This window comes from Siniperca chuatsi, linkage group LG17 (assembly GCF_020085105.1).
Source record: "Siniperca chuatsi isolate FFG_IHB_CAS linkage group LG17, ASM2008510v1, whole genome shotgun sequence".
Classification (NCBI taxonomy): domain Eukaryota; kingdom Metazoa; phylum Chordata; class Actinopteri; order Centrarchiformes; family Sinipercidae; genus Siniperca; species Siniperca chuatsi.
The window spans coordinates 6,594,640-6,613,072 of NC_058058.1; the positions used below are offsets into that span (position 1 = coordinate 6,594,640).

An 18,433-nucleotide genomic window follows, 5' to 3' on the forward strand; every position below is an offset into this window, starting at 1 on the left:
ATTTGAAAGATGCTATAATCATGTACAATTCTACTCATAACATGAACTTGAACAGTGAATCACTTTACTGTGGTACAGATGCTTGTACTTTACTTGAGTATTTCTGTTTTATGCTACTTTAAACTTCAGCTGCACTACATTTGTCTGACAGAGTTACTTTTCAGATTAAATACGATGCATTTTTCTAAATTAAACTACCCAACAGTCTGTAAAGTAGTTAACATTAATGCACCAATTTAATGAATCAATGAGAATAATCCAATAATATGAAATATATAATATAACATTAAAACCCACTCAAAGCAGCAATTCGGCAGAACAAGTACTACTTTTATACTTTTACTTAAACTTTTGAATTCAAGAATTTTACTCGTAATGGAGTATTTTTTTACACTGTTGTGTTGGTGCTTTTACTTGAGTAAAGGATGTGAATACTTCTTGAGAATGAGTGAGATTAACAGTCAAACAAAAGAAGCAGATACACAAGACTGAAACCAAATCTAAAACCTGAAACCCAAAGGCCATGGGGGGGCGGGGGTTGAGGCGGGGTCCGGTGAGAAGAGAGCCGGCCTCTTATGGGATATTTTTGGAGGTTAGGGCGACGAGGGCTGCCTGTATTTGGAAATGGAGGTGGATGTTGGAGGTGGAAAGAAGAGGGTCTGATGTGAGCTCAGGGAGGCGTGGTTGGATTTTAGAGGGTTTTTTTGGGGGGGGGGACTCATACTGATATCCCTCTGATACCGACACACACACACACACACACACACACACAGCACTCTGGCAGACTGACATAGGACAGAGGGACGAAGCACAGAGGAACCCGTTAGAGAACAACAACAAAGAAAAAAGAAAGAACGTTAAAGAGAGCCCAAAGAGAGAAGCTGAGAAAGCAAAAGGAAGAGAAGAAGAGCAGGAACCAGGAGGGAGAAAGAGGTAAAATATATTTTACTGCATTACAGCTTGTGGAGTCAAGAGTTTGTAACATAAAGGAACCAAAGCACAACTCTTCAAACTTCCAGTCTGTCAAGTACTGCACATAAAGTACAATTTTGAGGTACTTGTACTTTACTTGAGTGTTTCCATTTTATGCTATTTTACACTTCTGCTCCACTATTGTACCTTTTACTCCACTACATTTAACTGACAGCTACTTTTCAGATTAAGATGTCACAAACAAAGCATATGATCCATTTATATAGTATCATAATTATAGATTAAACTGTCTGACAGTATATAAAGTAGTTCAAATTAGCTCCACCTCCACCAGCTGTAACATTAAAAAGTGTTAAGGCTTCAGTAATAATATTCAAATAATATATGATATTATAATATTCTGAAAGGGACCATTATGCCCAACGAGTACTTTTACTTTTGATGCTTTAAGTATTTTTGCTGTTAGTACTTTTGTACTTTTCAAGACTTTTACTTGTAAGAGAGTATTTTTACATGCTGCTACCTTTACTTAAGTAAAATATGCTTCTTCCACCACTGGAAACCGCATATCAAATGATATGTCAATATCATGACATCATCGTATAAATTAGTAATTTATACTAATATTTATATTTAACTGCTGAGTGGAAACAATGTGAAGTAGTTGCCACTTGCTGTTAGGATATTACTACTCTGCAGGGGGTGTCAGTCTGTCTCTTTCCAGTCCTTAGCTGTAAAACACAGGCATACAGCATGTCAGCAGATATAAATACCCTCATGAGATACGCAAAGGAATCCAGCTACAACCACAGAGTGACAGAGATGGTGGAGAGGCACGCAGGGTGGTGTTTCTTGTGTGTAGGTGTGCGTCTACATGCAGCAAAAAAGTGTTTTATAATCCAACTGTACAGTAGTTAGAGATTATCTGGTGAACATGGTGAAGCATTTAGCAGCTGAAGAGTCAGATATTTACCTCAGGAGGTGGTGGAGACCAAAAACAGAGTCAAAAGAGAGAGAATATTGGACTTATATTCATCAGCTGGACACAAACGCGACTCCAAATGAAAGAAAACGTTGCTCCGTGTCTGCTGGATGTGTAAATAAGCAACTGTACGCTAACAATTCTGCAATATCAAGTTAAAACACGATTCTGTGTCGCCTTTGTTGTGTTCACAGCTTGTTTACACTGTCAAGTGGCCAAAAAAATCAGTTATTGCAGGTGTAAAAGGAAGAGTTCAACATTTTGATTAATGCACTTATTCGCATTGTTGCAGAGATTTAGATGAGAAGATTGATTTAAATCTCATGTTTGTACGTTAAGTATGGAGCCAATTAGCTTAGCTTAGCGTAAGACTGGAAACAGCCAGTCTGGCTCTGTCCAAACTTCAAAAATACACTTGTACCCAAAGTTTGCTAACATTAGCTACCATTAGCCACCATAAGCTACTGGTCAACGTCAACAAAACGACCAGCACCCACCCATGACAGCTACAGGAAGTTAGCTTGGAAAATAACGATATGGGGCAGTGAATCTCCGGTGTTTCTGGGGGCCAGGCCTCACTGATTACTATACAAAACCACCATTTTATAACTTTAGTGGCTGATTTGGGTGAAAATGGATCATATTTTACAGAGAAAGTAATTTCTGGTTTTCCCTCTGATGTCCTCCGGCTGCTTTACCTCAACTCTCGGTGATTTACAGAGTTTCCTGATGGACAGATAGCTTTACTTGTTGTTAAAGTAACCACTAACTGCTGCTAACTCAGTTAGCTAGTTAGCTCAGTTAGCCATGCAGCTAGCTGACTCTGCCCGTACTGGGAGCTTGGCGCACCGGGGGAGTGCTGGTGTTGTTTACACCGCTAGCACAAGAGCTTTGGACTGTAACAGTGTGTTGAACTGAGCAGCGGCGTGTTTTGTTTCATATGAATTCAACTTCTTTTCATTTGTAAGTGGAAGAATGTGTTATTTCTTCTTTCAGAAGTCTTAACAAGTCTTAACAGGATGAAAACTGTCACCCCACCCTCTGCTGGTAGTTGGCAACGGTTCTTTAATCAAGGTAATAAACATCAAACCAGAACAACAAAGACACTCAGCGAATCAGGATCATAAGAATGGGGTTGAACTGGGCAGCTCTCCAGTGTCATTAGTTATGTCATTTATTTTGGAAGGACACAGTTGTTGTGTCTTCTGCAAACACACAACTCTGAAAAAAGCATCACAACACTTCACCTAATGTCAGCTGACAAATCTGTGCCTCTTTGCAAAGCTACAAACACTCAGAGCAGATTCGCACACAAGCACAAGTGGTCGGTGTCTAAAAATAAAATGCCAGGACCAAAGCAGGGCCTCGGGTGCTTAGAATACCACCTTTTTCCTTTGCTGACACACTAAAACAGTTTAGTTTTCTGTTTGAATCACACACATCACCACCTGACAAATACAAATTATTCTGTAATTACTTTACGTTAATCCTCTGTTCTTGCAGTTAAACATTGAGGAACAAGTTCTTTCTCTCCACGAGACACAAACAGCCATCAGATTACTGAGGAGACTGTCAGTTAACATAAGATTTATTATTAGTAATGTTAAAAACAAAAGAAGAGTTGAGTGGGATGCAACCAGAGTAGGTTAAGGATGTAAATAAATGTCTATTAGTAACTAGAAGCTGCAAGCTGAAGCTGATGTTTCCCTTCTGCACACGTGTTGCGATCGACCATCTGGGTCAAGACGCTGGCAGCGATTCAAACTGAGCTCTATTTCTGGATGTTTACATTAATATCTTTCAGATGGATTAATTACACATATGGATTCATGCGTTTTAGTCTGAATGTTTTGGCTTTTGTAAATTTTGATGTCAAATATTTCAGAATAATTTGGGAACTCGTAATCCTTTGTCACTGAAAATCGTCACTTTATTACTTCAAAAACTGTATTTATTCTCATCCAGCTGTTTGTTTGGTATCTGGGTCGGCAGATAGATATCTGACCTGACAACTTCAACCTGTTGGAGTTGGGTTACATTTTCAAAAACCTCAGGACTCATGTTTCTCATATGAGAATAACATAGTAATAGTAATTATAGGAAAAAAGTGACAAAGTTCTGAAGTTGTTTTAGTTAGTAAATTGTGTAGTTGTTGATTTCCACTGCTTCATTTAAACCCCAATTTTTATTTTATTATTGAAAACTTTATTCTTTTTTGTGAATAATATTTTATTGAGTTTTTTCTCATTAAAGGTACTGTGTGTAGTTTTCAGAAAATCCTTGTTATTTATGACACCGATGGCCGTTAAGTGAACTGCAGTCAGCATCCTGTTGCTCGTGCTCGCCCTCCGTAGGCGCGAACATCCTGGCCATTGGCCAAAACGAATACGGCTGAACCGGGACAGAGCACAGCCCCCGAGACCGACGGAGGCCAGTTTGACGACAAGGAATACAGTACCGAGTTGATTTACAGCGGCTCCGACCAGGACTCTGACTCCGGGGAAGACAAAGACACCTCCGGAGGCCTGAGCGGGGGTTTATCCCTGGGGTGCCCCATAATTGTTATTTTCCAAGTTAACTTACTGTCGCTGTCATGGGTGGGTCGTTTTGTTGACGTTAGCAGACCCCATTTCTAAGCTAACGTTAGCTATTGTTGCACAATGCTGGCGCTGTAGGGGAGCTGAAGAGAGGAAAGGCACTCGGGAGCGTGCATTAATGGCACGTCTAATTTTTTTAGTTAAGTTACAATCCGTTCACACCATGGCAATAAAAAGCTATTAATACATGTAAAAAACTCCACACAGTGCCTTTAATATAACAGTCACAATAATTTGCAAACATATATATTAGACAAAAAAAGAAAAAAGATTTATATATGCTCACATGTACTGTACATACACACATTTGCACATATTGTACATACAATCACAAATATAGATGCCCAAATATTATGTGTACATACATACATAAATACTTCAAGTAACTTCAAGTAACAACAAGAATATATAAAAGAAAAAAGAAAAAACAGTAAAATGAATAAGAAATAAATACAAAAAAAGTTAAGAGAAAACTGGAAACTTCATATACTGTATGTTGAATTTTACACTTGCCTGTAGACAAATCACAGATTTTTGCATGTTCATTTGCATTGACTAAAAGTGAACCAGTTAAAACCTGTCTATGTTTTACCTATAATTACTGCCAACTTACACAGTTCTTTAAGGAAACGTCCTAGGAAATTATTAGGAATGTACGTACCTGTAAAATAAATCATTTCCAAATAATTTGTCTGTGGCGTTAGTACCTAACAGTAGGAAGGTGTAAAAACGATCTACAAATGCTTCAAGACCCTGTCTTTAATCCTCTGGTTGCCAATGAGGCCGTGGTGCTGTTGTTTTGAAAGGAGATGCTGTTGTTAGTTACAGTATATTTGTCAGTGATGATGATGGTGGTGGTGGTGGTGGTGGTTGTTGGGGGGGTGAGGTCTGGTTCCCAGTATGGTGGATGACAGCAGCTGCTCCCTGCATTAACCTCGGTCCCAGATATTTCTGAAGACTGATCTCTGCAGAGCAAAGATTATTGTCATGCCACAGAATCACTTGGTTAACAAGTGATTTCATACACATTATCTACAGTGTAAGTTTCCTAACACAGAGGGAAATATTGTACTTTTTACTTCACAACATTTATCTACAGTTACTATTTACTTAACAGATTAAGATTTTACATAAAAAAACAAATGCTAAGTTTATGAAATGCAACACATTGTTAAAGATTAAACCAACGGTTCACAATCTTTTTGGCTTATGACCTCTTACAATGAATCAGTGTCTAGTTATTATCCTTGTCATGTTTCAGTCTTTTATTAATTACTAATTATTAGCTGTTTCAGAGTGATTTTCCCTTCAAACATTTTATTTAAATAACTTTTTGAAATCAAAAGAGGTAAAAGTATCCAATAATTCATAAAAAAAGCAAAGATTAGAGAAAAGTCCAAAATATGAATACAAATTTGTGTGTCATAACTTTGTTTTTTCTTCCCATTAATCATCTCACATCCCCTCACATTTATCTTGCGACCCTTTGCAGGGGCCCGACCCCTAGGTTGGGAACCGCTGGACTAAACTACCCAACTGTATATAAAGAAGTTAAAGTAGATCCAACTCGAGCAGCAACAAAGGTAAAATGCTGCTTACACATTCATGCATCTGTGTAAACAGCCTAATAACGTTGTATAAATAATAATATATCAGTCTACAGAACGAGTACTTTTACTTTTGATACTTTAAGTACATTTTGCTGATAATACTTTTACTTAAGTAAGATTTTGAATGCAGGACTTTTACTTAAAAAGCAGTATTTTTACACTTTGGTATGGGTACTTTTACTTAAATAAAGGATCTGAATACTTCTTCCACCACTGATTATTATTATGATAAAGACTACGGTGAAAATTCTGAGCTAATACTTTATAAGATTATCAATAAAGGTGTCTGGATTTCCTGTAAAACTAAGAGACAATGACGTGTGCTGGAGTTGTGGGGAAGAGATGGAAGCTCCTGAGCATCTGTTATATTTTTGTGAAAAAGCAGAAAGTATGTGGAAAGAGATTGTTCCTGTTGTGAGTAAGGTATTGGGAATACTTTATAAATGTTTTATAAGAGAAAGTCTACAGAAGGTGTGCTTATGAAGACCATACAGCTCATTAGTAAAAACAGGACATAGGGTATTTGTTTATCTTCCACCTTGTTGCTTTTGGATCAATCAAATAAGTTTTTGTCATCATCCTGCCCCTCGTGTCTCCAGTTGGCCCTGACACCTAATTTATCACCTCCCCACATGTTTTTAATGGCTCTGTGCCTCTGTGGTCACTAGACTGACAGGGTCACATTCACAGAAACTCTTGGCTGCTGACAAATAACACAAACTTTCCAATCCAAACTTTTGAGGAGTGTCGCTCATGCTTCAGCATCTCAGATCATCAATGCCACTCTTCTTCTCTGTTAATTTGTGGTGTAATGAGGTTATACAGCGTCCTGGCTGCTGAATGTTGCTGTTTCAACTGTTTAAGGGGTGATTGCAACATCCCAAATAGCCTATACGGTCTGTAACTGTGAGCCCCTCCTTTTCATTTGACACCGACAACAGCTGCTGCTCCGTCCTGTACAATCCTGTCTCCTTCCTCTGGTCTGTCCATGTGTGGAGCCTGTTGGCCAGCGAGCCAATAGGTGCTATTTAAAAAAAGTTCAGCGAATGAGGAGGGGTGGAAAAGAGGGTCATGATGGTTCATTGAAGTTGTGTTAGTGTGTGTCTGGCAATACTTTTCCCATGAGGAGAGAAGTTTACAACTAAAGTTACAACTAGGCTGGCATTCAGGCTTGAGAGATTCAGGTTTCAGGAGCAGTAACACTGGTAGTAGCATTATTAGCATTGTCAGTATTATTCAAAATGGCCACCAGATGAGGTTACTGAAGAGTGAGTCAGTCACCTTCCACAGAAAAAGATGGTTGAATAAGAAACCTTTCAGAAATTAACGGAAAATCAATTAAGTGACACTAATGTTTAATATTCTAAAAATGTATCTGAAGTTGTTTCAGGGGTATTAAGCTCAAGAAACTTTCAAAGCATATTAATGACCATAAAATGTCAAATTCAAGTTAAATGAACAAGAGTCTACAGCCATGCTAGCAGTTCTGTAAGGTTGTACTTGGGCACAGTGGTGCTTTGAGCTAAATGCTAATGTCGGCATGCTAACACGCTGATGCTAAGCAGGTATTATGTTTACCATTTTCACCATGTTAGTTTAGCATGTTAGCATGCTAATATTTGCCAATTAGCACTAGCTGAGGCTGATGGGAAAGTTGTTAGTTTTGCAGGTATTTGGTCATAAACCCAAAATATTGGACAAACTGAAAATTTGACCTGATGATGGCAGCAGATGAAAAGTCAGAGGATCGCCAAAGTTATCAGGATTCATTGTCTGGGAGCAACAAATGTCTGTACAAAGTTTCATGGCAATCCATCCAACAGTTTATATTTCAGTCTGGACCAAAGTGTTGGTCTGACTGACTGACCGACAGAGACATTGCCATCCCTAGAGCCAGCTAGCATGGCTAAAAAATATCCACATAAAACTGGTGTAAATACACACCGACATGAACAAAGCAACTAAAAGTCAGACTATGAAAAGCTCCAGTTCAGTCTAACAATTAAATAAATTAATAAATGTGTACAATAACACTAAAGCTGAAGCAAAGATGAGAAAATGTAAAGCAGCTGGCACACAGCTGAGGCCTCAAATAGGCACTGGGGTTACTTTTCATTCTCACCCTGACACAGCACGGAGGTGATCTCTGCACTCGGCTCAGGTGAATAATAACAAACTGTGAGCCAGGAACAAAGATCATCGTCTCCTGTTTACCAGCAGACGTCCAACTCGCTTTAAAGCGCTTCGACATGGCAGGGAGGCCTCGTTGCTGTATAACGGATAATTCTAACAAGTGGTTTAGTACTTAGCATTATCCCAAAATTTTCATTTGGAGCTGCAGTGGCCTCGCTACAACAGGTAAAGACTTGTGTTAAACGTGTGTTGTTGTTTCCGAAGCTTCGTAAACAACAAGATGTTGGAGTTGGACCATTTTTTATGTCAATGAAGTCCTCTTTTTTGTTCATGTACTGTACTGAAAGATTTAGAGGGCCCTGTCAACAAAACATTATGTCGCTACCTTAAACACGCTGCCAATTAGTGAAATCACCATTCACTCATCGCCTCGCCAAGGTTGGGAGACCCAACACCCAATACTTTTTTAACAGGAATTTTAAAAACTAAATATCATTATAAAGTTTGCTAGAGTTTGGACACTCCATCGCTGACCAAGAAAACGAATTAGAACTCAAACAAATGTACAGTTTCGTGTTTTTTTGGTGTGAATTGTGAAAAACACAAAAAGTACAATAAAAAAAACCCACAGAAATTGAGATATGTTCCCCTTATATCCCCTATTGTAGCCAAGAAACTCCACGCACTCCCTTTCTCCCATTTGTTTATGCCAGACACCTTCTCCTTTCTGTATATCAGCACTTAAATGTGTTACAGTCCTCACTATCTGCTGCAGATTGAGGACCGCGGCTCATTGCGATCATGAATGAGATTCCCCAGTTACCACAAACCCGACCCTGAGCTTCATTTCTGGACGGCCCCGCAAGAGGACACTCGCACCTGTCATTCACACGGCTACTGACCCATAGAGACAGTTTGTAGGTGGATTTAGAAAAGATGTCGGCACTCAAAAGATGTCTTTTATGTGATGTTCAGAGATTAGCAGAGTAATGTGCATCTGTCAGTTGGTTTGGTGTGTCCTCCAGTGACCATGAAACAATACTGTGATTTAAAGTCTGGAAACATTTGACAGGCGTGTTTCAGTTGTTTATCACGGATACACTGTCTGCTTGGAGCATATTTTTCTCTTTAATCATTCAAGATATAAAGACACATTGTGGCGGACAAAGGAGAGATGGCAAAACATTTAACAGTCTGTGGAAGTCAAAAAGTTAAACCAATTAAAAATGTTAAAACAAAGTATATTTAAGAACCCATATGAATTTTTGCACATTTTATCCCATTTATTACAAATCTCATAACATTTACATTACTCATTAACATAATCCAGAGCTCTGTACATGTTTTATATGTTTTTGTATGTCATTTCAGTGCAGGGAGAAAATCTAATTCTAGGTCCTAGTGTTCCCCTGCAACAAAAAGTCAACATTAACACAACTTTTAAACTGAATACAAAATAATAGTGGCATGGAAGTCAGAAAAACACATCAAAATATCCAAAAAACTGTGATGTATTGGAGAATTTTGACAAAAATGTAACATAAATGGAATAAAATTGGTGCACTGGTATGGTTCATTCTTCCAAATAATCCCACTGTGCTAAACTGGGCCGTTAATGGGCCAATTATACCTGTATGTATTGCATTCATACACACACATTGTATTTCAGCCTTACACGAAAGCCAAATTATTTTATTTTGGTGAACTTAAACACCAGTGAAATAAAGATCAATCAAAGGATTTGAACAGCTTGTGTCTTCATGTTGCAAATGACAATTACATCTTTACCTTTTTCTTCTTTTTTTCAGGTATCAGGTACGACATCCCAAACGATCCCAAACCATTCTTTCTGCTCAGAGGAAGACAATACACAGCTACAACATCCAGCCAAAAGCAGAGGGCACCTTCGGGTATTTTTGTTAGTAAAGGAAGTCAGCACTTTTTCATTTATTTTTGTTGATTAGCTGGATTTTTAGCAAGTGAGCCAGTGTCCCTGTCTGTCAAGAACTGTCAACTCAGTAAACCTTACTTACTGTAGGAAACCATTTCCTGAAGTAAACTTAGGCTAAAACCTACAAAAACCCCCACCTCAACAGTCAAACTATGGCCCCCAAGAAGAAGGTCACCCGTCAGAAGAAGCCTGCAGTGGAAACCATCTCTCAGGTCGCCATGGAGACCGCCCCAGTCCCGCTGAAGGTGGAGAGCCGTGGTGATGGTGTGGTGGTGGTGGAGACCGGGGTGAAGAAGATCGAGCAGATGGCGGCGCTGGACATCGCCCAGCTGAATAGCCTCAACCTGCCGCTGCCGCCACCGATCATCAAGCCCGGAGAGAGAGGCCTCGGCCTGGGCAGCGAGCTGACACGACCCCTGCACGGCAACGCCCTGCTGGAGGAGCTCAGCAAGATGCGGCAGGAGAAGTAGGTTCTGATACTTCTATACATATCGTAATTGATCCTATACAATTCTGATATGAAATGATACAATTAAGGTGCGATACAACACAATAACGATACAATTACGATACAATACATTGACAATATGGTACAATTCTAATATAATACAATTACGATACAATACAATTCTGGTATAATACAATTACATTACGGTACAATTACGACACAATATAATTACAGTACATTACAATTACAATACAATACAATTTGGATACAACACAAAAACGATATAATATAACATACAATACAATTATGGTATGATACAATACATTGACAATATGGTACAATGGTACAATTCTGATATAATACAGTTACAATGCAATATAATTACAGTACAATACAATTACAACACAATACAATTCTGGTATATAACAATTATGATACAATACAATTTGGATACAACACAATTACGATATAACATAATTACAATACAATAAACATACGACACAATACAATTACGATACATTACAATTTTGATATAATACAATTAGAATACAGTACAATTACGATACAATACAATTTGGGTACAACACAATTAATATATAATATAATTATGATAAAATACAATTACGAAACAATACAATACTCATATACTACTATATTGTCACAAATTACATTGTATTACATAGTAATTTGCCCTTTCCTACTTCATTATACTTTTATATTATAAACTGTATGTATTGTATTGTGTCATGAGTTATTGTCTCAGGTATGTGTGTCATTCATCAATTCATCCTGTGTCCACCTGCTCTCCCCCTCAGGTTCCTGACCGACCTGGAGTTGGCCTGTAAGACAAAGGCCTTTGATGTCCACAAGCTGGTCATCTCCTCAATCAGTCAGTACTTCAGAGAGATTCTGGCCAAAGACCCGAGCATGAAGCGCCTGGAGCTCCCCTCGCTCTCACCTCTAGGTAATTTACGTTAAGACAACATCTTATAATCAAGATTTATTTGTCCTCCTCACCTGCTTTTCATTTAACTGTTGCATCAATCCTCCCGTAAAGCAGAATGAAAAGGACCATATGGATACATGGATAGTTGTTTTGTTCAGACCCATTTAGAAGAAAACAACAAACAATCCTGTTACATATTATATCGAATATCAAGGAGCATGAGAATGCCCATTTCTGAGAACCTTTATTTTAACTTCTAGTCAAGATCCCAAACTTTCTAGATGCCAAATATATTTTACAAGAAATTAGCATAAAATGGGAAACAGTAAGTCGATAATAATAATATTTGTTTAGGTAATTTTTCAAGCAAAAATGCCCCAAATTCTCCAGTTACAAGCGTCACTTGTGAGGATTTGCTGTTTTTTTTTCTGTGTCTTATGTGACAGTAAACTGAGTATCTTTGAGTTTTGGAAAACAAGCCATTTGAAGACGCCACCTGGAGCTTCAGGCAAAGTGTGATGAACATTAGTCGCCCTAAAAAGATGCACACGACAGAAAGTTGTGATATTTCACTCAGCGTGAGCATCATAAAGCCTCAATGAAGCTTTGAGCAAAATGTTTTTCTAACTTTAAAGCTGCTTGAAGGGGAAATTAATCCAGTCTCTCGTGGCCAAAGCAGGCTTTGTTTCTGCTTCCTGACAAAATATCTGGTTTCCCATGTTAGAGACTCAGGTTGGGGCTGAACTAAATGTCTGTCTTGCTCTCGCCCCCTCTGTCTGCAGGTCTGGCCAACGTCATCACCTTCGCCTACCTGGGTCGCGTCCACATGTCCCTCTACACCATCGGTTGCACCGTCTCCGCCGCCGCCACCTTGCAGATCCCTCACCTCCTCAAGATGTGCATGGACTTCCTGCTGGCCGAGCTCAACGTGCAGACCTGTGTCTACATCTGGAACATTGCTGCAGCATACGGCCTGCTGCCTGTGTGCGACGCCGCCCGCCGCTTCGTCCTGGAGAACTTCATGCAGTTCGCCGACACGCCGCTGTTCAACCAGCTGACCCTGGAGCAGATCTCTGCCTTCCTGCAGGACGACTCGCTGCTGTTGCAGTCAGAGGTCACCGCCTTCCAGGTCAGAGGTCAAACTTTGTCTTGAAAGGTCAGAGGATGAAATAGGATATGCTGTCAAGTGTTTCTCATTTCCTTCTGAATTACTTCTTGCACAGTTGAATGAATAATAGCTGCTGTTTAAACGTCGTTACAGTCGATTTGAATCCAAATTGAACTCAAAAGGTTCTTTCCATGAATTGAGAACATAACATTCACTTCTGGTGTGCTAACTGAGGAGGTCTTCTAGGAGGCGACTGCTTCTAGTATTAACTCGTCGACCCTCTGGACTTTCCTCCTATTTTCATCCAGACCTAAAAACAGACCGCAGACCAGCTGCTCAGAGCATAACAGAGATCCATGAATCAAAGCCTGCATGTCGTCTGTATGCAGAAACCACCAAGTATAACTTAGTGTATGCAAGAAGCGAGCTCATGTATTAATATACAACTCCATTACAGACCCAAATAGACAAGCAGCTGAGGGGGGAGAAGCAGTGATGGTTGTATTTATAAACTGGACCAAATGTGAGCCTGCCAGTGCCTGAGTGAACATGACTATTATCCTGGTTTTTATTCAGTTTTTCTTGAATTGTCTCTATTTCTTATATATTGTATTACTGGAATTTATTTTTATTGATTTTCTAATTTTCTAATTTTTATTTGCTCCCAAAACCAACACGTGCAGTAAAATGTTATCAGACAAGTCAAAAATATAACCAAAATCATAGTTTGTTAAATATTTAAAGAAATTTAATATAAATATACTTTTCATTTAACCTCCAGTCAGTTTGTAAATAAAAGCAAAAAGCTTTTTGTTTTCTTTTGCCACCAATTAGTTGATGAAATAAATTAAAACTTATTTTACGCTTCTTTTCATTTTCACTAGCTTGTTATTTTTCAGCTCCTTAGTTTTCCTATTTTTTGGGTCTCTGCACTCATTTAATCATTTATCTACTTACTATTCTTCCCAAGCAACTCTTCTTCTCTTCCTCCTTTAACTAACCATATATTTTTTTTTTTAACTTGTTTCATATCCATTAGACAAATTCTCGGCTACATATAAAGCAGTTTTTGTAACTTGGGTCTTGAAAGATGCTCTATAAAGATAATTATATTACATTATTGATGTTGCATTTTTGTCTTATTCCCTGAAAGCATCTCTCTCTCTCTCCAGCTGGCCATGAAGTGGCTCGACTTCGACGCCTCTCGTCAGGCTCACGCCGCAGAGCTCCTGTCTCATATCCGCTTTGAGACGATCCCGGCCAGCGAGCTGGTCAGTCAGATCCAGCCGGTGCCCCGCATGATGATGGACCCTCAGTGTCACCGCCTCCTGGTGGACGCCATGAACTACCACCTGCTGCCCTACCAGCAGAACACCCTGCAGTCCCGACGCACACAGGTCCGCGCCGGTCAGCAGACTCTGCTCACCGTCGGCGGCCGACCATCACTCACAGAGAGAGCTCTCAGCCGCGAGGTCGGTGCTTTGTGCGTGTGGTTTGTATGCGTTCACTGCCTTAAAAGAAACACAAACATCCCTAATTGACCTTTGACCCCGGTGTCCAGGTGCTGTGGAGGGACCCTCGTGAAGGAGGAGCGACCTGGCGTCACCTCACCCAGCTGCCGGCGAAGAGCTTCAACCAGTGCGTGGCTGTGATGGACGGCTTCCTGTACGTGGCCGGAGGAGAGGACCAGAACGACGCCCGCAACCAGGCCAAACACGCCGTCAGCACCCTCAGCAGGTTCGAGGACAGAAAGATCAAATATCTGACTGCCTTAAAAGACACAGGCAGAGATAAAATAGTGGTAACACTTTCTAACAATAACCCTTTACTTTATAAAGCATATAACTTTTAATAGTTTTCAGAAAACATTCATGTGGCTGCTGTTGATTCTGCTTCGCTTTCTCTTAAGTTAATTCATCCAAAGGCCAGTTAACTGCCTAAAATCCAGTTATTAACAAGTTATTTACATGAACAACTACAGACTTGATGGCTTAGGGTCTCAGTATGCGTCAAACAAAGTGCTTGTCAGATCGTCTAGCAGCGTCCGAAACCGCCTTTCCAACGTTGGAAACAACGAGGAGCTGCGTCTGACAACTTGTGTAACTTTCTGAAACAGACATTCACAGCCACTTCCTGCTGCTCTTGGCCAGGCTTGCGGAGGTGTGAAAGTAGGCTGGGGTTGAACTTCTCTTTCACCTTATGCATCACTTTTAGCATGTACAATCGACACTCTGTCTTTGAGGAGAGACTGCCTGAACGTGAGCGCCGTTATCCCCATTTGGACGATTAATTGCGTCTCGCCACTTAAATAAACACTTTTGCCTTTAGACGTGGCCAGACGATAACTACCTTGTCCCATTCCAGGCCGTATGATGCATACTGAAGCCTTTATTGTAGAGCAAGAAACTCGTGGCCATTTATTAAGGACTTATTTCCTTTCTAAAGCATCAAGTCTGCAGTTATAAATGTTAATAAGTTGTCAAAAATGACTTTTGGTCCAGATATTCTGGAGATTTCCAGAAGGTAAGAGGTCGAACAGTCCACTGAAGAGGCCTTACTGATTAATTAAAAGTTCTTTGTTAACCATTGAAGGTCTCTTATAAACCCATTATAAAAGCTACCTTACTTAAAAGTGGTACAGAAATGATTAGTGCTACTTTTTCACGGAGCTTGCTGGGCTGCTTGGGCTCACGCTAGTCTGACATAAACACAGTAAACACACAAAGTCAAGGCTGGATTAACCTTCTAGGAGGCCGTCACTTTCCCTCTCTGCATTGTGCACAGCGGTTTTATGATGAAATATACTTTGTCCCAAATTTTGGGTGGTAATCTGATAAAACACAGATTAATTTACCGTGTAATCACAGTATTTGCTGAAACAATAAGTCTTAAAACTAGATTTTGAGGGCCTCCAGATCAGGTAAAGCCACTTTGGTGGTTGGTGATCTGGCCCTGCACAAACTTCTCTAAACATGACCCTCTAACCTTTACCTCCACCAGATATGACCCTCGCTTCAACACCTGGCTCCACCTGGCCAGCATGCGTCAGCGCCGCACCCACTTCTCTCTGGCAGCCAGCGGCGGCCGCCTGTTCGCCATCGGCGGCCGCAACGTGGAGGGTCTGCTGGCCACCACCGAGAGCTACCTGCCCTCCTCCAACACCTGGCACATGCGCGCGCCCATGGAGGTGCCCCGCTGCTGCCACTCCAGCGCCACCCTACCCTCCGGAGACATCCTGGTCACCGGCGGCTACATCAACTGCGCCTACTCCCGCTCTGTGGCGTGCTACAAAGTGGAGACCGACACCTGGACCGAGAAGGCCTCCATGGAGACACCCCGTGGCTGGCACTGCTCCGCCACCCTCGGAGGGAAGGTGTATGTAGTGGGAGGAAGCCAGCTGGGGCCCGGCGGCGAGCGGGTGGATGTCCTCTCTGTGGAGGTCTTCTCCCCAGAGAGTGGCATGTGGAGCCGGGCTGCCCCTCTCCTCCTCGGCGTGAGCACCGCCGGCCTGTCCCCGCTGGCCGACAAGCTGTACCTGCTGGGAGGCTGGAACGAGGCGGAGAAGCGCTACAAGGCGGCCGTCCAGAAGTACGACCCGGCCACAGACAGCTGGTCCATGGCGGAGGATCTGCCCGAGCCCACGGTGGGAGTGTCCTGCTGCACCCTCACCCTGCCGCCCCGCCACGCACCGCGCCGGCAGCAGCACCGCAACACCCCGGCCCACGAAGAGCAGCAGCAGAAGAACCGGAGCAGAGAGAGCAGCGTGGCTCCTTCACAAACCATCCCAGCATAGAGAGACAGAGAGGAAGGGAGAGACTAGAGGAGAGGACCGGTGGTTTAACCTCTGGAGAACATCTGGATCATGTCTGCTCTTTTTTTCTGTTTATATCTATGTGGGGGAAAATGTGCCCCACTTAAAACTGAAATAGAAATTTATTTCAGTCTGTAAATAATTACACAAAGACTTTTGTCAGAAAACAACAATTACTCCAAACGAAACAGTACAGCAGAAAACAATGGACCTTAGCAGAAAGATGTTTTTCTTCTTTAGTATTTAACACTAAAATATTATTATTTTTATGAATAATAAATAATAATAAAGTTTTATTATTATTTAACACCTAAAAGGACTGATAATAATGATGGAGGATTTAATTGGACAAAAATGTCCATAGATTTACACAATTTAGATGAAACTTTGGTCACAAATGTTTCCAAAGTGATTTTATGGTGTCCAAAGAACGTTTTTGCTTCTGTCCTGTATTATTACGACAGAAACAGCTAAATTGAAACTAGATGCTGATTTAAGAGACAGGCAGCCACAGACCTACATGCTGCAAGTCGTGCAAGAAATAAAAGAGAGCTTGCATGGTCCAAAGTGGCCTCAGGAGGTTTTACATCGATGGAAAAGGAGAAAGGAGAGGAGGAAAAACTGGATGAGTGATGAATTGTAGAGTGGAGCAGGTGGAGGCAGAGCTGATGGATGGAGGATGAAGAAGGATGGAAAGGCAGGAACAGTGGCTGTTTGTGTTTGAGCGTCACTGTGAATCCACTGGCAGTTTGTGTACAAAGGTGTATCTAGGCAGTGTGTGTGACTGTGCAAATAAGTTTGAATGTGTGTGTGTGTGTGTGTGTGACAGAGATGAGTGAATGACCGCAGTGTGTGGCCGCTACGGGAAAATGAGCCAATTCTGACAAAAACTGCAATAATAAATATTTCTCACGAGGACAGAAGCAGGCCAGCAATAAACAAACCGGTTTTATTTATTTAATGGATATCTGTCAGAAGTAGTGTAGCTAAATTGTGACACAATGAATTTAAAAATGATGTAGTACTTAAAAATTAACATTTTATAAGTGCAATGGAGTGGAAGGATTAAGATGTGAACACAAGAGGAAGGCAGTGTGAACTCAACACAGGTGAGATTTAAAAAGAAATTAATGGAAAATACCATTAAAAAAAAAAAAGTACAAGTTTCTTGGTTTCAACACACCACAAATTAAACTTTCCCAAGAAACCAAGATTAAGGAAAATGCTTATATAAAGATATAAAATCTAAAAAAAAAATAAATAAAAGCATACAAATTAGAAAAATATAGATAAAAATCCAACAAATAAAGAAAAAAAAAAGGAAGAAATAAAACGTGTGATGAAATCTCACCTCACCTGTGCTTGTTTTAAAACATTTGCCTCCTCTGACTTATAATTTCTACTGAAACTAAGACAAACCACCAACTGAAGAACCAGTGAGCCTCCAGCAGGTGGCGCTAACAGCTGTGGAGCACATTGAGAGTTATTGATATATATTGTTTATTCTGAGAGACAATGAGGCTAATCGGGCTCACTTGATTGGATGAATCCCTCTGTATTTGTCTCCCTCTTGGCACTGGATGAGCTGTGCTGGTGGTTTCACTGAATAAAGCCAATGTGATCAAAACATGCCGACTCCGCCTTGTTTTTTTATTTACACGTACAGACTGGGCTTCTGGGAAATGTAGTCTGACCACAGACACATGAACACTTGTAAACCAGATCTGGTTTCCTGTGCTGCTAGAAACGAGTCAAGACGTCAGAGATACGGTTAAAATAAAACTGGGCATTAAATTCAGCAATAATATTGATTATTAGCCGGAGTGTAATTAACATTTTAAAGATTTTTAAGGGATGTTTGTCCCAGGTGGTTAAGTTATAGTGCTGAATTGAAATTTTTAAATGAAAAGTATT

The 18,433-nt window shown here is 40.5% G+C and overlaps 1 protein-coding gene across 2 annotated transcripts; it reads left to right on the forward strand.

Annotated features, from left to right (window-relative positions):
• The first annotated feature begins 721 nt into the window (after nt 1-721).
• On the forward strand, nt 722-17,975 carry klhl43 (kelch-like family member 43). 2 transcript variants are annotated; one of them, XM_044171919.1, is made up of 8 exons: nt 722-933; nt 6,005-6,095; nt 10,064-10,672; nt 11,470-11,618; nt 12,383-12,729; nt 13,881-14,180; nt 14,270-14,445; nt 15,709-17,975. In XM_044171919.1, the coding sequence occupies exons 3-8, from the start codon at nt 10,359-10,361 to the stop codon at nt 16,499-16,501; spliced, it is 2,079 nt and encodes a 692-aa protein (XP_044027854.1). In that variant the 5' UTR covers nt 722-933; nt 6,005-6,095; nt 10,064-10,358; the 3' UTR covers nt 16,502-17,975. The 2 variants fall into 2 exon arrangements, with proteins under 2 accessions (XP_044027854.1, XP_044027853.1); XM_044171918.1 differs by lacking the exon at nt 6,005-6,095.
• The last annotated feature ends 458 nt before the right edge of the window (nt 17,976-18,433 follow it).

Coding starts and splice junctions, on each gene's coding strand:
- klhl43 (XM_044171919.1), top strand. CDS start 10,359: ATGGCCCCCAAGAAGAAGGTCACCCGTCAGAAGAAGCCTGCAGTGGAA. Junction 10,673..11,469: donor AGCAAGATGCGGCAGGAGAA/GTAGGTTCTGAT, acceptor TCTCCCCCTCAG/GTTCCTGACCGACCTGGAGT. Junction 11,619..12,382: donor CCCCTCGCTCTCACCTCTAG/GTAATTTACGTT, acceptor CTCTGTCTGCAG/GTCTGGCCAACGTCATCACC.